The sequence below is a fragment of the Chenopodium album genome, chromosome 3 (assembly GCF_948465745.1).
Source record: "Chenopodium album chromosome 3, dcCheAlbu1.1, whole genome shotgun sequence".
Lineage (NCBI taxonomy): Eukaryota > Viridiplantae > Streptophyta > Magnoliopsida > Caryophyllales > Amaranthaceae > Chenopodium > Chenopodium album.
This window is the reverse complement of record NC_137836.1, coordinates 1,877,263-1,899,940: the sequence shown is the minus strand read 5'-3', so window position 1 is coordinate 1,899,940 and position 22,678 is coordinate 1,877,263. Positions and strand designations below refer to the sequence as shown.

Below are 22,678 nucleotides of genomic sequence, written 5' to 3'. Positions count from 1 at the left end.
AGACAGTGTTTATTGTGTGCAGGATATCTGACTTAAAAATCTCGCGTATCATCAATTCAAATCGCAAGGTGTATTTACCCTGTTGTGATCATTTCTTTGAACTAAATCAGGAACTCCAGCAAGAAAGCGTGATCTCAATCAACAATCGTTAGAAGTTTCCCTCCTTGTTAAGAGTTCAAGACAATGAAAAGCATGTATTCACGGCATGGAATTTATTGAACAACAGTATAGGAAAAACAACAGATTTTTTATTCTGCCACATTGTTTTATTTCTGCATAACAAAATCACTACTACAACATACGAAGTGAGTAAGATTAAGGCAGGTCTTACAGGAAATTTGAGATGAACTACGAAGTGAAACTGACTTACAAAACCTTAAAATTACTTTTGGAGAGAGATAAAGACTTAAAGACAGTTTTTATTTGTGGCGTTATTGTTCTGAAGCTATGAAACTATGAGCCTGCAGTAGTTGCGGGCATTGTCGTGTTGTATGTGTGTTGAACATTGTAGGTGTGCAGATAGGAACTCCACTTCATGACACTCCTATGCAGTCGCCATCTTGGACATCAACTTCCAAGTTCATCTTAAACATGTCGTGGTTCAACAAAAACAGCAGTCGTCTTAGGAGGTACAGTAAAGCATCCAGTAGAAGGCTCATACTTTGACTCCTTAACGATCGTGTCTCCTGACATTGACTGCAGAGTGCAGAAGGAGACAACAAAGAATTAAAATGAGTGACAAGAATTAATTTTGTTAAGAGTGACATAGATTATTAAGTTGTAGTTCTAGTTCACAAATCACAGAATTTGAGAAACGTCATAGGTCATTATAAGTGGGTTTCCCTGCCAAAGGTTTATATAAGATTTCAAGGACGAGATACAAAATTAGTGGTGAGACTGGTGACCATAGTTTCTTTTTTAACGTGCTATAGCACCTACCAGTTATCTTAAGGGATGGCAAAAGGCTCCTTCGAATATGGATTGGTTTGCAATAATTCAGTCCGAGTTATATTTGTATAGCAAGTCATTATTCATGGATCAATTCCACATAAGGATAATCTGACAGTTATATTATAAAACTTTAGGTCAGGATTATCTGGTTCAGAATAAAATCATGCTGTCTAGTTTCAGTTAGACTAGGAGTGGTAAATTTTAGGTCAGGATAATCTAGTTCAGAACAAAATCATGTTGTCTAGTTTCAGTTAGATTTGGAGTGGTTTATTTTGAATAGTCATGCTATATAAATTTGACAATTCTAGATATTTGGACCAAGAGTGAACAAGAAAGCATAAGTATTTGTTACCAGTACTGGGTGTAGCTGTAGAGATTTAGCTCGAAAATCTGGGTTAGTAAATTTGGTTTCAGTAGGCTGAACATTGATCATTACAACAATATATTGGAACCTGTAAAAAAAAAAGGTATTAATATACTTCTTCCCATCTATCAAATGTTAGTAGCTGACAAAATTAACAAACTTAAACTACAGAGAAGTGCAAGAGTTTCACAAAATTACTTGGGATCTATTTGCGACAAGCCAGAGGCACCCGCATGACCATCTTCAATGCTCATAGCAATAAGCCCAGGAATCCAAGAAGGGACATTATTGTGGAAGCGTACTCGATCCTGAGAAACATCGAAGATCACACATAAATTTTATTTCTGCTACTCAGTAATCTAATTAAATAAAAGGAATATGACTTCATTTTTAAAATGCTAAGATCAAACATATAATCTTATAATCCTTCCCTAGTAACATAACTGCTCATATTAGCAAAATATAGGCCCATGCAGTTAATTAAAATATATATCTTGGTTTTAGTTGAAAGATCGTATGATTTTGCGAAACCATATAGTTTGATAGTGATGCAAATAACCTGCTTTTACCTCAATATCCTTGGCACTTCTTAAACGGAAAAGTGGGGAAGAGTATCTAATTTGCAATAAGTTGGTGAAATTTTCAACAGCAGCAATAATGTGACTCTTGTCGGGCTTGTATGATGGATTTTCCAGTCTTTGCTTGATTCTGAAAGGGTATATCCATGAAGATAAATATATTTAGTATTTGAGTTGAGCAAGAAGACGATAATGATGGAATGGCAACATGATATGAAACCATATAAAAGAAACAAAGCTTACATAGGCCAATTGTTCTGATTTTGATCCTTGGGAGGAAGGCCAACGCCCCAGTTGTTGGTATTATAGCTGAAGTCCAATCTGATGAAAGACATAAGAACAGGAGTGCATAAGTATATAGTGTAGTGAAATAAGATGAAATCATCATTGATAACACCATTATAAAATGCTTGGAATATAGCTGACATTTGGACTCAAAAAATACAAATGGAATCATCACAAACCTGTTAAACCAATCACCAGAGTTGTAAGAATCACGGTCAAGGGACTTTGAACGTAGTAACTCATCACCAGCATGGAAAAAAGGTATTCCCTATATTCGTAGAAGACATTCAGAAAACATGGTATTTTATTGAATATATATTGTTTTAATCAGAGGCATATAAGCTTAAAAACATTATATAGTATGAATCTATTCAGTCACACCAAGTCAAGGACCTTTCTGTTTTCTTTATTGATTCTGTATACGTTTCTTCCCCTCTCTAGTCGAGTATGTTTAACTTATGTCTTCATCACTTCTCACCACAAATTCTCTATTGCATAGAATACTCCGATAACAACTTCAATTTAGTTGAGAAACGTTAGGGGTAAGGCCAGAATGTGAAACCTTCTTAAGCCATGCCAAAGGAGAAAATTTACCACAGTTGTAACAATTTTTTTTATACAGGTATTCTAGTTTCAAATTCAGTAATAACTCAGAGTTTGTTCTGGAACATATATTTATCTCCCCCTTCTCAAGTTATAGCAACACTTACGCTTTGTTTGGATAGCAAAGAAGGAAGGAAAAGAAGGGGAGGGAAAATGGAGGAAGGGAAGGGAAAAGAAAGGGAGGGGGAGGTGAGCTCCATTTTCCCTCCAAATCTCTCCAATTTTGGAGAGATTATGGTTATTATAGAGAAAGGGAAAATGGATCCCTCCCTCTCCTTCCCCTTCCTTCCCCCAATCTTTTACCCAAACAAGAGATTTTGTCCCCCTCCATTTCTCTTCTCTTCTTTTCCTTCCATTTCTTCCTATCCAAACAAAGTGTTAGGCTGTGTTTGAATAGAACTTTTGGAAGGAAAGGGAGGGGAAGGAAGATGAAGGAAGGGGAGGTGAAGGAAGGGGAAGGATGAAGAAAACCAAATCCCTCATTTGGATAACAGAGAAAATGAAGGAAGAGAGAGTGAGGGAATTTGCTAGTTCTTATGAATTTTACTCATGACTGAATTAATGTGTTTGTTCTTATGATAATATGAATTGAAGTTTTCAATTTTTCAAAATCAATAATTTACAAATCAAAACATCAAAATATAAAATTCTGGAAAATATAAAATTCTTTCATCCATAAATTTTCCAAAATAAGAAATTCTGGAAAGCAAATTTTCTTCATTGTCGATTTTCCAAAACAAAATTTCTGAAAATTGATTTTTGCCAAATTAAAACCAAACTTTCTGAAATTTGATTTTCGAAAATCAAAACAAAAATTTCTGAATGTTGGTTTTAGAAAAAGAAGATCGTATTTTCAGGAAATTGGTTTCTAAATATCAAAACCTTTTTTTTTCTTTAGAAAATCGATTTTTGAAGATCAAAATCAATTTTGTGAAACTTGATTAATGAAATTAAAAATCAGATTTCATGAAAAATCAATTTTTGTAAATCAAAACCAGAAATTATGAATCTCAACATTAGAATTTTTTATACTTTAAAATCTATTTTGGAAAACAAAAGACGGATAATGGTTTGGATATGTCGGCGAATGATGCGGCGAAAGATGACGGTGGAAGATGACGGCTTGTGTTAGAGGTAACTGAGAGAATATGAGAGATGAGAGAATATTTTCCGTGCCATTCTCATTGATCAAAAGTCAATATATAATACAAGCGATACTAGGTTAGGGTTAAGGCTATATTAGTAAATTACAAACTAATTATATACGAGATTATTTACATAATCTAACACTCCCCTGCAGTCAAAGCGGGAGGACCATGAACGCTTAGACTGTCCCGAAAATCATCAAATAAAACCTTAGGCAGACCTTTGGTGAAGATGTCTGCAATTTGGTATCGGGAAGGCACATGTAGGACACAAACTTCACCCCTTTGAACTTTCTCACGAACAAAGTGTATGTCCATCTCAATGTGTTTAGTGCGCTGATGCTGAACTGGATTACTAGAGAGATATATCGCACTAACATTGTCACAATAAACCAATGTTGCTTTCGGAATAGGAAGAAAGAGCTCGAGCAACAAATTGCGAATCCAGCAGGATTCTGAAACCACATTGGCAACCCCTCTGTACTCTGCTTCACAGCTGGACTTAGACAAAGTGGGTTGGCGTTTCAAAGACCAAGAAATCAGATTATCACCAAGGTATACACAATACCCTGATGTAGAACGACGAGTGTCCGGACACCCGCCCCAATCAGCATCCGTGTATGACACAAGAGAAGAAACAGGAGATTTATGCAACTGCAAACCAAAATCTGTCGTACCTCGAATATATCGAAGAATGCGTTTCAACGCATCCATGTGCTCAACAAGGGGTGAGTGCATAAATAAGCAAACCTGCTGAACTGCATAAGAGATATCTGGGCGAGTGAATGTCAAGTACTGCAAAGCACCACAGAGGCGCCGATAAGAAGTAGGATCGTCATACAGAGCACCCTCCTGAGTGCTCAATTTGCCTTTGGTGTCAACAGGAGTAGGCGAAGGCTTGCACTTTGCCATTCCTGCTTTTTCCAAAATTTCCTGCGCATACTTCCTTTGAGAAAAAAATAAACCATTTTTACCTCTAGTAACAGCAATACCCAAAAAATAACTCAGAGGACCCAAATCCTTTATAGCAAAATCAGAGCTGAGCCGAGAAATAATATGTCGTCGGAGAGAATCCGAAGAAGCAGTAAGCACAATATCATCAACATAGAGAAGTAGATAAGCAGTATCATTACCATGGCGATAGATGAACAAAGAGGTATCAGATTTGCTATTAGCAAAACCAATAGTAGCCACAAAATCTGCAAAACGTTTGTACCACGCACGGGGTGCCTGTTTCAGACCATATAGTGACTTCTCCAATAAACAGACATGATCGGGTTTGTCAGGATCTTTAAATCCCAAAGGTTGATACATGTAAACCGTTTCATTCAAATGACCATGTAAGAATGCATTTTTCACGTCCAATTGATGAATTTGCCAAGACTTAGCCAAAGCAATGCTAAGAACCACCTGAATAGTAGCCGGTTTAACAACCGGGCTAAATGTCTCATCACAATCAATGCCCTCCCTTTGAGTTTTACCATCACCAACAAGACGAGCCTTATGTCTCTCAAAAGACCCATCAGACTTAGTCTTATGCCGGAAAATCCACAAAGACCGAATTATGTTCACATTCGGTGGTCGCGGAACCAATTTCCAAGTACCATTGTCAATAAGAGCATCATATTCTTCCTGCATAGCAATTTTCCAATTATGGTCACGAAGAGCGGTAACCGGGTTCTTAGGAATGGGAGATATGGAGGTAGTAGTATGATGTGTTTGATCCTGGTATTTGGGATTTGGTTTAACAATGCCATGCTTGCTACGAGTAGCCATGGAATGAGAAGGCATCGGTGATGGTGCGGGAAAGGAAGAGGGAGGAGTAGAGTGAGTGAGAGGAGGAGGGGCACCTCGGAGCTCTGTGTGGGTAGGACCCGAGTGGGCCGTGGCTGATTGAACAGACCCACGGTCCACAGGGGGCCTATTCTGCCCAACAGAGGTGGCGGTGCCCGGAGGTAGGGTGGCTGGAGAAGATAGGTTGGGTGGAGGAGAAGAGGGTGCAAGCACGGAGGGAGGCAGCACACCCCGCAGCATGCTTGCGGGCTGCAAGCGTGCACCGCAGGCTGCCTGCGAAGCTTGCTGGCCTTGCGGGGTGTTGCGAGGAGCTGCCCAGCCAGCACCCGATGGAAAACGAGCGGGCTGGGCAATAGCTGCTGCATTCTCGCCACTATGTGTGGGAGATGCGTGCGGCTGCTCGGGAGAGGCAAGAAAATGCCGCAAGAGAGGGCCATGAAAAGGAGACTCGGCCTCACCCAAAAAATCATAAGTGTGAGCCATGGGTGAGTGAATTTTAGAGAAGGGAAAAGACGACTCATCAAACCACACATGTCTTGCTACAAAAATTTTTCGACTCTGACATATCATAACACCTATATCCTCTATGATTCGAAGGATAACCAAGAAAAACACAAGGGACGGAACGAGCTTGGAGTTTATGTATCTTAGAGGAGGGAAGAAGTGGATAGCACAAACAACCAAAAACTCAAAGGTGTGAGTAGGCGGGATTCTTTTGATAAAGAACTTGAATCGGGGATTTGTAACCAAGAAGTTTTGTAGGCAAGATATTGTGAAGGTAGGTAGCCATGTCCAATGCATAGTGCCAAAAGGAAGGGGGCAAAGAAGCATGACATAGAAGAGTTCGAATGATATTGTTTATCGTTTTTATTTTCTCTCGGCCTTACCATTTTGAGGAGAAGTATATGGACAACAAAGACGGAAAGTCATGCCATTTTGATGACAAAATTTAGTGAAAGCATCATTGTCAAATTCTCGACCATTGTCACATTGGAAAGCTTTTATTTCTCTCTCAAATTGAGTTTTAATATATGTTCTAACACGATTGAATAAATTATAGACTTGAGACTTAGAAGAGATGGGGAAAGTCCATAAAAAATTCGTGTAATCATCAAGAAATAGAACATAATATTTATGACCAAGGGAGCTAAGGACGGGAGACGTCCACAAATCACTATGAACAATATCAAAAGGCATAGTAGTATGAGTCGTAGAATCATAAAAAGGCAATTTCATTAATTTTCCCAAAGGACAAGAATGACAAACATGTTTATTCGCCTTATTACAATTGATAAGATTGCTACTACGCAAAGAACTCAAAATTGCATTTCCCGGATGACCTAAACGGGAATGCCACACACTAGGAGAGATAACTGCAAAAGCTGACGGAATAGAAGAAGAAAAGAGTTGACGATTGTTGAAGAAAGGATAAAGATCGCCACTGCTATTACACCTCACTATTTTGCTCCCCGTATGCAAGTCCTTCACAGAAAACCCAAAAGGATCAAATTCAATTGAAACATTATTGTCAATAGTGAATTTTCTAACTGAGATAAGATTTTTGACAAGTTTGGGAACATGGAGGACATTTTTGAGTTGGAGTGTGTTTGGATTCAAGATTTTGTGACCATAACCGTGAATTGGAATTTTGCTACCATCACCAACAATAATCGAATTATTATTATTTCTATGTAAATGAGAATATGACGACAAGTTACCTTGAGAGTGTGTCATATGGGATGTAGCACCGGTGTCCATATAATAATTCGGGTTGGCAAGAGTCATAGTATGCATAGCTTGCTCAATGTTGGTTGGCATATAACCCGAAGCTTGAGATGGATCGTTCACAAAATAAGCTTGAGATGGTCTCGGTCCTAGCACACCGGACTGAGAGGACATAGGTCTAGGGGCTGCCCACTGTTGTGACCCTTGACCTTGAGAGGGATACGGGCAGGGAGGCATCGCCCACGGTGTTGGCTGCCAATAGTGCCAAGGAGGGTATGCTGCCCACCCTGCCTGCTGCTGCTGTGGCGCTGGTGCTCCACGCTGCTGCTGCTGCTGTTGCGTGGAGCCACCACGCTGCTGCTGGTGCCCGGCACCACCCTTCCCCTTGGTGGTGCCGCCCTTACCCTTATTCTTCCGGCCACCGGAACGCTGATTCCCCCCACGAGAATGAGAATTGTGAGATTGATCGTTGTTGTTGTGCGGTGCCGAGAGAGAAGCTTGCGAGATATGAGCCTCAGCATGGGACTCGTGAGATAATTCCGCAGCATTCCCCTGTTCCTCCAACTCTAGCATAGAACGGAGGGTGTCAAACGAGGGTAAAGGGTTTAGATGACGAACGGAAGTGCGAAAGGGTTTATACTCCTCCGAGAGACCCTTTAAGAGTTGCAAAGCCATTCGATTATCGGAGACAGGATCTCCAACATTCTTCAAACCGTCAGCCAGAGATTTGAGTTGGGAGCAATAGGGACGGACACCATCAAATTGTTCTAGCCGAGTGTTTGTGAATTGGGCATCAAGTTGCAAAGCCCTAGCAGACTTGTTATTTCTGAAAAAAATTTCCAATCGATTCCACGCATCAACGGCTTTATCATCCGAATCAATGATGGAATTGAGAAGATCAGGGGAAATTGTGCTATAAATCCATCCACGCACAATATCGTCAAGTCGTTGCCAAAGGTTCTTGTCAACTGGTTCGGATTCCTTAGCGGTGGCCGGAGTAACTGGTTTTTCTGGTGGTTTGATATGGTTGAGGACCAAATTTGCGCGGCAATGCAATTGAAACACAGTAGACCAGGTATTGTACTGCTTGCCATCGTAATCAAGAACTATGGGTATACAGGCCTTGATATTGGAAACGACAGTAGCAGGGTGAATCTTGGAGGATTCGGCCATTGATAAGGAAGAAGATTAGAGGAGAAGAGAAGAGAAGAGCGGAAGCGAATTAGGTCGTATCGCGTAACCTAAACTCGTGATACCATGAGAGAATATGAGAGATGAGAGAATATTTGCCGTGCCATTCTCATTGATCAAAAGTCAATATATAATACAAGCGATACTAGGTTAGGGTTAAGGCTATATTAGTAAATTACAAACTAATTATATACGAGATTATTTACATAATCTAACAGTAACAAACGAACAGTATGTGCGGGAGATTATTAAAACAAGTTTTCCTTCCAAATCTTCTCTAATTTGGAAAGATTTGTTTCTTAATTGTGGAAATAAATTATTTCCTTCCATTTCTCTTCCTCCCAATTCCCTTTCCTCCTATTTTTGCTATCCAAATGGAGGAAAACTCATCTCTTTCTTTCCCTCCCCTTCCCTTCCCTCCATTTTTCTCCATCCAAACAAGCTATTAATTTCAATTGGCATTAGTATAGCACAAGATTTTGTAAAATACAAAGAATTAAGAATTGTAACCTGGGTAAGAGCTATGATACTTGTAGCTAGATGATTTACCCTACATCTCTCGTCCAGCGAAGTATAGGTAGCAGTCTGGATAACCAAAGAAATTATATTAAATTCAAGGTAAGATAATCTTCAGCCCCTTGACTGGAAAAAATTATGGACTTTTGCAAATATGCACCTTCAAACTGACAATATCGAAAAGAGTTTCATTATCATGAGCTGAGACATAGTTGATCTGCAGATATAAGGTAAATGTAAGAAATAAACAAAACATATTTAGCAAGCCTTGGGATGCATCTAATGAAGTTTTATATTCAAACAGATTTTTTCACCAAAAAAAAAAAAAATATTCAAACAGATTTTCCAATTGATACTCACAGTTTCTATAGGCTGCATAGCATACCCAACCGGTGATCCACCATAGGTATAAACTTCAGAACCTTTTACCTGGAAGGCGAAACAAAGGTTTACGCAAGTTGACCAGCATAAGAAGAAAATAGAAACAGAGCATATAGGACCTTATCATCACCTTCAGAAATCAATGATAAGCTCTAACAAAATAATCAAGGGCACTACTGCACTAGGAGGAATTCAAAATATGAAAGATTATATCAGATTTAGCTGGGACTTGATTCCAGTTCCAACTCATTTTGCAGTCCACGGTAGATGATTCTAGGTAGTGTCATTTGGAAGGCACACAAAGAATTGAATAAATGCTATAGCTATCAAATATCTATAGAAAAATGACTTGCAATGGAATTTAAAAAAAAAATGTCAACTATAAGCTTATTAGGTGTATTCTAAGTTTGGCTAAATGGACGTCATAAATTTAGGATAAAAATATTGATATCATGGAGATCATTGTCATGAAACTTATAACAGAACCCATAAAGTTAAACACCCTCATTTTCACATCAATTGCTTAGCCATATAGGCAATTTGACATCATTCACATTACCCACACCAATTAACCTTGAACTTTCTGTCAAAGAATCCCCATAGATGATATGGATGACATGTTATGGAATGATCAACACATATAGGAAAGATAGAGAGGTGATGCATACATCTTTGAGGGCTAATGATAGTAAATTGCTATTGATCAACGGAGACATGTTACGAAATTCAGGTGCTGATGATGAAAGATGCTGCTAATGATAGTAATTGCTATTGTAATGCTAGCAGAAGAAACATAGCAAAATTGAACACAAATCAACAGTGATCAAGTCCATTTAAAAAAGTCCATTTAAAGAAGTCCAATTTAAACTAAGAATAAGATTTCAAAATGGAGCCTGATAAAAAAATACCATCATATTAATAGCTAAGTGATACGACTTTTTTTAAAGGCTCTAATGAATGGTGAAGAGGAGAGAGACAAAAATATGAAGCCCACATCATATAAAAATAAAAAAATAAAAAATAAAAAATAAAAAATAAAAAAAAAAACCTTTTGAGATCAGCAGCAACCAAAAGAATTTGTATTCATCAGAATTTTGCTGTAAAAGTAATTACCTGTCTGCCATCACAGTTAGTCAGCATGAAGTCTCTCAAGTTTGCTGCCAACCCAACCTAATTTATACCAAAGAAAAAAAAGAGAGCTTGATTAACTCACTGCAATAACATAAATAAAGAACTGAATCTGATGCGAATCTGTTGCTGATTGCTCTGTAGATGGTTCAGATGGCAAAGAATATTACAATTACAAAATTGAAAATATAGCAGAGATTATATGGCAACCGTGACTTCAAGAAGGAAGTGATGACTTTAAGAGACAGTTGTCAGTACAAATTAAAGACATTGAATCTATAATCTGCCTGAAACATTACTAGTCCACCTTCAAATTTTCCCACTAAAAAAGGAGGGAGAGAGCGCAGGGTGGGTAATTGGTTTTAGCCTTACATATATATTATACCCTTCAGAAAGAGTGAACAGATTGAACACTGATACTAATCACAAAATGAACCTATCCCTTCCCTGCATTGGGATTTAGATTTTATCCGATATAAAATCCTTCTAATATGACATCAGTCAAAAAGACATATAAAAGAGCAATAATAATTTGAATATATAACTCCTCTGCCCTCAGATTATTCAAAATTTCCTTTTTAGGATGTCCCAAAAATTTGTTAGCTTTGCAGTGACAATTTTGAAGGGAAATTGTGTTTGGTTGGAACTTGTAAGACATAAAGATATTAGGAGACCAAAAAAAGATGTTCCTTTGATTTTGTACCTTTCTTGAGTATGATAAGTAAACGCAGATGGAGTATACACGATTTTTCACCTGTCAATCTCTCATTCTTGACAGCAAAACCGCCCATCAAGAGCATAATAATTACTAAAAAAAAAATGGGACTGTTCTCTATACATTATGAAAATCATGATATATGTCAAATGAGTAAACTATTCTGATCACATCGAAGTTAAACGAAAAGACAACCCTTAAAACCTCTACCTATGGAAAAATAAGAATATCAATGTCACTCCAATTACCAATATTATTCAAAATAAAAATCATTACTCTGCTGAAATACTTAAAGATAAACATAAAAATTAAAATGTACCAAAAATTTAGTCTTTATCTTCTTCAAGTAAGAAAAAAATTATACAAAGCAAATCCTTTGCAAGGCAACTGCTTTCTTAAAACAGCACAGAACGAGGTACAAACTAATTTTATAAAGAATTAATGTTTAACCATTACTGTATCCTTGTCATTATCAATTGAAAAAGCAGAAGGAACTGAGTAAAGAACCTGTATATGATCTTTTGCCACAGCGAGCATACGATCTGCATTAGCTTTGCCACCATGGTCATTATCATTAGGCTGCAGATCAGGAAAGATTAAAAGATTCAAGAATGCCTGTTGCTTCATTTTACTTTATTGACGAGAATTATACAATTTTAGATAAAAGATTTCAAACACAGAGAAACTACAAAGACAAATTACTTAGTGGAAGATCCACATGAAGAATAATTTACCTGTAAAGATAAGCCAGTCACGTAACCTTGCTGAAGAAGGGGGCCAAAAGGGCCCCCGCCAAGCACTGCATCTCGAATTCGATCATTAAAACTGAACAAGATTTGGCAGGATTAAAAGTAATTGACTGATAGTAGTTCTGCTTGGCTAAGATATTATATATACAGAAAGCATAATAAGTCAAGATGATTGAACATTTTATTTATTAAGGAAATGAAAATAAATGTGAATAGTGATTACTTTAAGTTAACCCACTTAAGACTACAGGGATAAATTCCTCACATCACTTCAAAGAATTAAAGTGACTTGTAGTTTAGTGGCATCCTCATTTCCGCGTCACTTGCCCAGAAGCACTGCCCAGGTTTGATACAAGGTGACAAAATTATGTTCTCGAAGATCTTTAGCGGTGGTTCCCAGGGGAGAGCTTTCACACCATACTTTGGTATTACTTATAAGGCCTCAGAGAGCCTGACCCAACAGGGTCAGTCTTGGTGTCTTACTAACTAGTAAGCTTCGTGTACTTGGTACAGTCTATATCCATGAGGCATGTACACTTTTTGTCTATTTGAACACTTATAGATTTTGAAATCCAGACTGACAAGAAATGGGTTAGAAGTCATAGGACTCTTGCCTTCTAAGCTATCTTTTAGTTATGCTTGCATACTCAACCCAAACATAACTAATGTGGATAGGAGATGTTTATATTGTATTTCTTTTCATTAGTTATTCTATCTATTGCAAGTTTCCATTACATACTTTGCAGTTTGGAACTCATATAATACAATAGGATATTCAAACTAACGACCCAATCCCAGGCTACATACTAGTTAATATAGAAACTGAACAATTAAAAACCACATGATATTCCCTCTTTTGTGCGATATAGACGTTAAGTTAAGCACAGAGTATACATGACATTCATTTTGATCAACCATTTTTGGTCACAAAAATATACATATCACATGCATTGAAGGGGACAAACATTAAACATTTACCTTCCAATTCCTGTGCCACCAAGATTCATTTGAGATGCATTTACTCCACGTGCATTATTTGCAACCTCACCAAAGTCCCAACCTTCACCATATCTAAAGGAAGATCAAATGGTAATCCAAACAATAGAACCAAGACAGAATAGACAGGATTTATTTATTTTTTTTTTAAAAAAAAAGCAAACTCAGACTGGAAGGGAAATACAATTATACTTGTGTATACAAGTGATAAAATTTAGAGACCACCAACGGTTGTCACTTACATATAAATGCTTGAACCTTCTACACCATCTTTGGTTTTTGAAAGGCCTTGGAGCATACTTGTTGCTTTCACCTGTAACCAGTTAAAAAAAAGTTGTTTAGATTTAAATTTTGAGCTGATTGCGTGACACATAATCACATACTTATAGAAAGCAAACCAAAGAAGTAGTGTATTAACTTAGAATTCTTTTCATCTATCAATCAATCAACCAAAGCCTTAATCCCATAAGAGGGGTCGACTACATGAACAGTGATTATTCCGTGTAGCGGGTATATTCTTTTCATCTAGATACAGGTAAAAGAGCCAATTAAAGTTATTTCCAGCCAAACAGTTCAGTCAGCTACCAGGCAATTGTTACTTTCATTTTTTTTTTTTTTTTTTTTTTTTTTTTTACGCTTGAAGGTAAGAAAATAGTAATCATTAGGAAGCCTTCCTCGCAAAGGGAATTCCTAGTGTATACTTTCAATTGCACAATTCAGAAATTGCATATTTAACTAGCCTATGTTTCATCTAGGAATAAAAAAAAAAAACTGAGAAATGGTTTGAAAGGGAAAGATTATACATAAGATAATAATAATACCGTATACTACCTACATTTCTTAATAGTTGCATCAATTTGACTAGACATGTTTGCCAATACATTGCTTTGACCATTAATATCTTTAATAATGCTTTATAACAACTATAAAAATATATTTTTTGAAAATATACATTGAGATTAACACAACAGCAATTAATGATGAGATTTAGTTTATATATTAGTAAACAAACGTGGCCAAAGGTAGTATAGGAATAGCATAAAAGTCAAGATGGTGCAACTATTGAGAAATGGAGGAAGTAGGTTATAAGAGGGTGGAGGTTCTCTGGACAGCAAAGTAAATTAGGTATCATGAAATCAAGATTCAAGCAAAACTATTTATCTATTCACAGGTTACTAGGAATAGGAATATGAAGAGCTTATGTATTTATCTATTACATGACCGATTACATTTCACTCACCCATCAGTCAAGGTTATCTAAATTAAGCTAGAAGAATAAGAAAGAAAGATCAAAATCATCATGACATAGAAGTACCAGTGTACTACAATCTGTAATTAAAGAAAACTCTTAAACTATCAAATACATACCATTGTATGTTTCATGATGTGGCCCATGAGATCAAATCTGAAACCATCAACCTGCAAGAAAGGGTGGTCATAAAATACAAATTACAGACATTTGCATGATGAAATCGAGATAACAAAATAAAGAACTATTGAAAAACAATAATTGACAAAAAGGGAAAGCTCTCAGCCTAGTCTAACACCAGGTGCTAGTCCTAAAGCGTTCTGTGCCCTGCCATCTAAAGCTAATAGCATACACACAAGATAATCATATTCAGTTTTCTTGTCCGTTAATAAGAGGCCAAGCTGCAAGCCATTGTCTATGAAAAGGAAGATTCCAAGGCTTCCCTCTTCTTTCAATCCAGCAATAAGCAACAAAATCACAAAAGAAAGTATAAGGGAGAAAGATTTGACAATTCAAAATCAGTCAATCACCTTATAATTGACGGACCAATGTTTTAAATCATCCAAAATCAGACGTTCAACCATGTAATGCTCACTAGCCGTGTCATTTATGCATGTGCTATTCTCAATAGCACCATCATTATCCCTTCTTAAATAGTAACCCGGAACAATCTATCAATAATACGTTTAACATCAGGTTAAACAGATGGGAATGAAAATTCATAGGAAAGCATAAAATGGAATGAACAATATGCACACCTTGTCGAGAACAGAGTTTACATCGGATGGCCCACTGCTATTTAAATGGTTATAAACAACATCCAACACTACACGAAGCCCGATATGATTTAGTGCCTGTAACCAAGTCAATATTTTAGTTTTATGATGGAATGGAAAGCTAGATCTGAATTCTAGCTCTAACAAAGATCACTTTTTCCCCATGATTAAAGAAGACTAGAAGGCAAGATACACACCTGGACCATCTTTCTGAACTCAATTATACGAGATGGGCCATTAGGATCGGTTGCATAGCTTCCCTTAGGTGTCCCCCATAAAACAGGATTATATCTTCATAAAAGGAAAAATTAGTAACAAAATATCAAATAATACTGCAAGAGAAGGGAATTTTGAGCTAACTATAGTCCAAAGGGATTGAAGCCTACCCCCAGTTATACCCATCCTCATCACGGATGGCAGTTATTTGAGCTTGTTGCTCTTCTGAATCAGGTGGTAGTGTTTCTAACATCTTAGTATCTGAAAAAAGGTTCTTATCATTGAAATGACTAAACAAAGAGCCCGATAAAAACTAAAATTACTATAAAATTCAAATGACTTCATGGAAAATGGATAAGAATCAACTAAGAGACGGCAAGAAACCAATAGGAATACTAAAATATGCTAAAATGGCCGAAAACAAATGCAAGCTAAATTCTAACAGCCATAGACAGCTTGTTCCCTAAGGACCTTTCATCCGTTTCAAGTAAACATCTCATTTTTTAATAAACCTTTTTTGGCCAGAATCAACATTCAAGCATTAACCACAGTGGGTAACTTCCTAGAGATGATACAGTGAGTGGTGCACACTGAGCAATACACCAAGCTTTTAGGGCCCCATTTTTGTTCCCATCCATTGGGTCTATACTCACATCTATCTAAAATAATAAAATATCCTATTTAAGAACCTCAAATAAAGAATTGAGGCATATCAACAAAGAATAAGACTATTCTCAGATTTACTGACAAAGGAGCCTAAAGGAACGCACCACTTTCAGAGAGCCAGAACTAAGAGACAATAAAAGGAGATTTATTCTGGCAAAACTTGGCGATTTTTCAGGAATATAATGTTATGTACTGCCTTAGTATTTTCTGATTTAAAGATTAATTAAGAGATAAAAGCTTGATACTTTGATTAATAATGGCTGAAAATTGGATACAAAAGGATAGATTAATAGCTTAAGGCTATCACTCTCTTGATAACTTTAGGTTATCACTCTCCTAGTAACTTGAGGTTACTACTCTCAACATTTTTTTCCTCACAATTCACATGATAGCTAATGCATACACTATCCCTTATTTATACTAAGGCTTAGTTAGGAATAAGGGCTACTAACCTAAAAGTACTAAAATTCCCAAACTAAAAGTACTAAAATTCCCAAACTACCCTTGTTAATGTTAGTCTATTACATATAACTTAGTGTCAACACATGTAGAGGCACAGGCCATATAATTTTAGATTTAAATCCTTATCCCCAGGAAAATATACCTTGACACAATGCTTGCAATAAATTTTTTTAAGTTGACACATTCAAGTGTAGTTAAAATCATGGTTTATTATTCTACATGCTCTACAACAAAATTGATAAGTTCTTTGAGGGCTATAAGATCTTGCAGACTTGAAGTATTCAATCAAGAGAATATGCTTGCTCTCACATATTAGGCAGAAAAGTTTCAATAAAGTCTATGCTGCTTAGAATGTTAGTGTTTGCAACGCAAATGGAAACTTCAGTTGGGGAGCAATCAACTAAGAAAATAATTTCAAAGGCTACTAACACAATTTCAGCAATGTTTGCTCCTATATAAAGATAAAAGTTCATTGTTATGTGTAATCTACATATGTTAGCATCAAATTGTTAGAGAAGACAAGCAATAGTAATTACCAACAAATTTCCATTTCTTTTTGTCATCATCAACTTCAGCAAACTGGAAGCTTGGCAGCAGATGCACGTGAGTAAGACCAGCAGCTGATAACTTCTTCAAATGATTAACACCAGCAGAGTCCTTCAAGTAGAAGTTTAATCAGTAAGGCTTCATAAAATATCCTTTCTCATTGTAAAGGTAAGCTTAGCCACTATAATTATACACACAATGAATGTAAAGGTCTGCTTAACCAATGTAATTATACACACAAAGACTGTAAAGGTGAGCTTAACCAATATAATTATTAAGGTCTTGTTTCCCAACACTTGGTAATAGTCATTGTAACACTCAATAACACAATTTCTTCCTGTGAGCGATGGAATCGATTACTACGCTTTGGATCAGATGCAGCATCAAGTGAGAAATTCTAAATAAACTTGGCTAATGTGAAGAGTAAGGGAAATGAAATTGGTATTACAGTAGTAGTATTACACCCCTTTCCCCTTTCTACTGATTTCTATAATTGATCCTTCTGGGGGAGGAGGGGGGGGGGGGGGGGGGTTGAAGTACTTTTACTTGAACACGATCAGTTACAGGATTCATAATTTAAAACACGAGTCAGTTCAGTATTGAAGTTGATATACTGAAGAAAACATCCAAGCAAGAATAAAAAGTTTTTAGAGCAGACAAACAAAAATTATATAAATACCTGTGATGTAAACGCAAGGTATCCACCACGAAGGTCAGGGCTCACAGTAAGGTCGTAAGCACTGTAAAAAAGCACAGTTGTTAAAGCCATTAGCCCACAAATCCTCAACAGTGCCCAAATCATAAGATTGATAACGTTAAATCACAAAGATCAGAAAAAAATAAAATTGAAGCCCTGGAGATTTACAATGGAAGCATTTATATAAACCTAAATCTTCCCAAAAATTGGGCCAACCCAAGTGTGCAAATTGTCAAAAGTTATTTCCTGAAAGCTGTTCATTTTTCCTGGTCTCAGTAAATAAATTTCATTCAAAAGTTGTAGCAAAATAGTATCTATCACTAACAAGGGATATATATATATATATATATATATATATATATATATATATATATGACAGTAAAATTCACAAAATTTGTATTTTCTGTTTCCAAGATATTACAAAACCCACCTGAAATCTCTTATGTGCAGCTCATAGATACTGATGTCAGAAGGAGAAAGAAGATGAGGCTTTTCATCAGCCAGATTATCCCATCCTTCAGGCTTTAGTGATTCAGACTTTATATCAGCCAATAACGTTCGCTTTACATCTGCTGAAACCCTATTTTAACCAAAAAATAAAACAAATGTACCCTTAAATATATGTTTTCTATTGGTCCTGTTGATAATAGCTATAGTAGATGAAGGATTAAAAGCACTGCATTCCCCTTTCACATTTGAAGGAAAACTGACATACCCTCTGGCATATGGATCAATAGCAAAGCATTTTTCAATTCTCAAGGTGGTATGATGGTAGACAGTGACTTCATACACATAGTAACACCCTTCCCAGCTTCTTGGTCCAACAACACTCCAAACACCACTTGATTCATTTAGCTGAACAGTTTGTAACGGTTCACCACCTAATGGGTCCCTATATATGCTCGCATTCACGGCCTACTTGTTTAAACAGATAGCACACAATTTCCTCAAATAAGTACATAATGATCTAAAATAAGTGCAAGTCGTGAAAGAGATCTGGGAGGCAAAAGGAAAGAGAAGGACAACATACTTGAGCAGTAGGAGCCCATAAGTTTAATGATATGGAGTCCTCTGAGAAAACAGCACCTAGAGGACCATCATAAGAATATAGCTCATCGATAACGCCAGGTAGTTGCAAACCAGTAACATTTCTGCAAGCCCCATCACCTGTACAAGTATAAATAAAGCATTGTCAGTAACCAGGGCTAGACACCAGCATGCTTGTCACGATCAAGGTTTTTACCGGAGACATCAGATGCACCAGGAAATTCATCAGATGGACAGTGAAGAACAAAGATTGCATATATGCAAAAATGATTATACTTAGAATAATTGGATGCATCAATCAAATTTTATTATTTTTCTAGTGTTGAACACAAAGGAAATAAATTGCCACTCAAACATTGAGAACACAGAAACTACTCAGGAAAATTCTCATGTCCTTTGTAGCTGTAAAGTGGAGGATAACAAGGCAACTATAAGAACTAATTTATCTTTCAGAATGGCGTCAGTTTGAATAAATTTCTTTTAAATTGGCCAAGGTCACAACTTGAAAGCTTACCACTGAAAGCAGCAACTGCTAGTTGACACTTCAGCAGACTTTCGACATCCAGGTTAGCAGGAGCTCTGAAGGCTGAGTAACCTCTAATATGAGGAAATTTTTCAGTAACCTAAAAAATCTAGATAGATTAGATCAAAGCAATAAAGAAAGAGAGTATTCAAGCACTGGATCACAAATTTTACAAAAGTACATACTAGTATGAACTACAAGCATGATTTCATATCACTATCCTTGTAACTTTGCAAATGGTATTCATACTTTCAAGGAAGACTTGATACGAACATGTGGAGTTATGAACATACATATGTGTTATTAGACAGGTATAAAGAACAAAGAGGGGGAAGGGTAGGAAAATTATAAATCCTATTTGCTAGATAATAGAGGAAAATGACAAGGACAGTGCATATTATCGCGATTTATTAAGCAGCTTACATGTGCTGGCAATCCCCCATTGTCCTTGTCAAGCTTTATCTTCACATCATAGCCTGTCAACTCATATAAGAGCCAAGTTAGAGTAGAGTCTCTTTTCCATTATACATGAATGTACATATATCAGAGAAGTATGACATAACACCAGACCTTCTATCCCATCATTCGTAACCCTTAGTGCAGCAGTTTTACTTGCAAACAAGTAGTATGAACCATTTCCAACATCAACATTCCAGGCAAGGATATACTTGCTCGGCCAATATGCTCTAGAGCTATTTAAAGTCCCTTGCAATTCAATCTGCAATAATCAAGTTTTCACTAGCCATTAACACATTTGTAAGGTGATGAATCAAAGCTTTGTAGGAAACTGCACCTAAGTCACTACCCTGATAACTGTATAGCATAATGATTAAAACCAAATCTAACACATTAGGCTGGTTCGGCTAGTTCCATAGAATAATTGCCTCATGAATCCACCAAAAAAACACAAGTTATATACTTGTCTAAAGACATTATAAGGAGTCAAAATTATCTCAATGTAGCTAGTAGATAAATCCTTACTATCCTTCATCAAGGAACCTTAAATTATTCACCCAACCTTCACAAAAATTAGTGCTCTTACCATTTTAAATAAAAATTATCTCCCGCATTAGTGTGAACTCTAAGGAAAAGAATTCATAATGGTCGAAACCAAAAGTAATACTAATCGAAAAATGTAGAATTATGTGATGAAAGTGAAGCTTTTTCAAGGTAATCCTTCTTCAACCTCCCATCACCTAGTTTCAATTTTGCACTTAGTCAATCCGTAGAGGTTTAGATGTATACAACCTTACCTCTAACTAGTCGAGGATAACACAAATCATGATACATTAACCTGACCCTAAGGGTTAACTACCTTCACACTATGATTAGCCACTCTCATATTAAAAATATATAAACTTTTATGAAACTACATTCTTCCTCTTTTTGTCTCACACAAGGGTCTTTAACTCTCAACGTCAACCAAACATTTCTGTTCCAAACTTCCAAGTAAAAGAACACACTTCACAAATCACAGAAATATTTATGTCAGTCACTCCAAAATTTCCAAATATTCATCAATTTCATACTCAAATACTCCATAATTTAAACAGAATATACAATGACATAAACAACATAACAATACAGAAACTTACTCTTTAACATAATTATTCATAAATTTGATCAAAATTTCTAAAAATCAATAAAAACAACAATAAATTTAAACCTGAGAAACAGAATCAACTTCAACAGCCATAGAGCAACAAAAGCAAGATAAACCCTTCTTTGATGAAGAATGGAAGATTCTAGAATTAGACCCAATGAAAATGGAATTTGAGAAAGATGGTAATTTCTTAATCAAACTAAAATTAAAGGGTACTACACGAAGATTATGGTTATGAAGATTAGAAGAAAGAGCAAAGGGGTTATATAGTGAAGACATTTGAAGATGAAGCTTTTGGTTATGGCGGTCGAAGCAGAAAATTCAGTTGAGCAGACGAAGAATGATGGTGTAAAGTGAGAAAATTGTGTAGATTTTGATGGAAAATTGGGAATTTCATGGTAAGTCTGTTAAGATTTGTCATATGGGGCAAATTGTTTCGTCTTTCTCTGCAAATATCTCCATGCTATCTTTGTCATTCGTGTTATTTTATGTGATAATGAGTCTAAAAGAGTGATGAGTGATGAGTGATGAGTGATGAGTGATGTTGAAATGCTGATTCTTTTAAAAAGTTTCTTGTTCGGGTCCAGGGCTCATGGGGTAACGGTTAAAGTGCGCGGCATGGCCGCATGGGTCGAGCTAACATGAGGGTCGGTCAGCTACGAGCCTACCGTGATATGAGGGGTGCGTGACATCGGTGATTCAAGGGGTATTGTACAACTATGAATCGGCTTGCTTGTTTTTCACCAATTTACTCCGTACAAAATAAGGAGTCTGTTAATATGACATGTGATTTAAGTTGTATGCTTGTACATGACCTTTGTTTATGAAAGATTGACATGACTCTAACACGTTTTTTCTTGGTCTAATAAATCAAGCAGAATTCGCTTAGCTTAGCATGACATATTGATTAACACGTACAACCTGACCATATAAGGTCATGAACTTATGATGATAACAAGCAAATATCAACTAATGCCTTGTAATCTTCGTCTTAATTTTTGTTGAATTGAAAATTATTTTTACAGAATTGAAAATACTTTGTTAAACTTAAATTATTTTACTGAAATGAAATTATTTTTACTGATAAAGGCGTATTGTTACCGATTTAATATTATATTTATCGAACTGGATTTGCTCCATTTACTGAACCTAGCTTATTAGTTATTTAACTATATAATATTATTTTAAGGTGAAGTGAACGTGACCTAAATCCTTTAAGTGACTCGGTTAGAGCTAAGGAAAAGCTTGAAGCACAACAAGCTTTAAGCGAAACTAGAGCAAGCTAGTAAGATGGAAGATCAAGTAAGAAACGTGATGAAGCTTGACTTAATTTGATTTATTTAACCCTCTTATATTTAACCATCTTATTTGTTCTGACACAACTTTGGGAGCATTGGTGAGTAAAAAGCTTGATAATATGTTTGGGAAGGAAAGGGAAGGGAGTAAGAACTTTAGCTTGCATATTTCTTTCACTAAATAGGTCCATTCTAAGTGTTAATTAGGAGAAAAGAGAAGGTGGGGAGGAATGAAATTGCCTTGCATCTCCCTCTTAATTGGTCTTTCCACAATTAATGTGTAATAAGCTTGACAATATAATATGCTTGGACATAGAAGGCATCAAATAGTATGGCCTCATTATTGGTCTTGAGTCTCTTGAGTAGCCAAAAAGGGTTATAATGGGCCTCATTTCACTAAAGATGTTTTTAAGTAAACTTGGGTTGTCCAAGTTACTCTCGAGTCTTGATGGGTTTTATCTTTACAGGCTCAAGTAG

General features: G+C 36.4%; 1 protein-coding gene across 1 annotated transcript; it reads right to left on the bottom strand.

The window, feature by feature from the left end:
• Positions 1 to 228: 228 nt before the first annotated feature.
• LOC145623689 (pullulanase 1, chloroplastic-like) lies at positions 229 to 21,381 on the bottom strand. Its single transcript, XM_081676544.1, has 28 exons — positions 20,970 to 21,381; positions 19,874 to 20,021; positions 19,727 to 19,779; positions 19,295 to 19,403; positions 18,764 to 18,900; positions 18,449 to 18,648; positions 18,164 to 18,313; positions 17,716 to 17,776; positions 17,027 to 17,147; positions 15,533 to 15,623; positions 15,344 to 15,437; positions 15,129 to 15,224; positions 14,901 to 15,041; positions 14,490 to 14,540; positions 13,364 to 13,434; positions 13,104 to 13,196; positions 12,111 to 12,201; positions 11,884 to 11,955; positions 10,647 to 10,703; positions 9,513 to 9,581; positions 9,313 to 9,369; positions 9,147 to 9,221; positions 2,358 to 2,446; positions 2,137 to 2,214; positions 1,885 to 2,023; positions 1,514 to 1,623; positions 1,304 to 1,403; positions 229 to 696 (listed from the first exon to the last, which is right to left on the bottom strand). The coding sequence occupies exons 1-28, from the start codon at positions 21,183 to 21,185 to the stop codon at positions 586 to 588; spliced, it is 2,880 nt and encodes a 959-aa protein (XP_081532670.1). The 5' UTR covers positions 21,186 to 21,381; the 3' UTR covers positions 229 to 585.
• Positions 21,382 to 22,678: the final 1,297 nt, after the last annotated feature.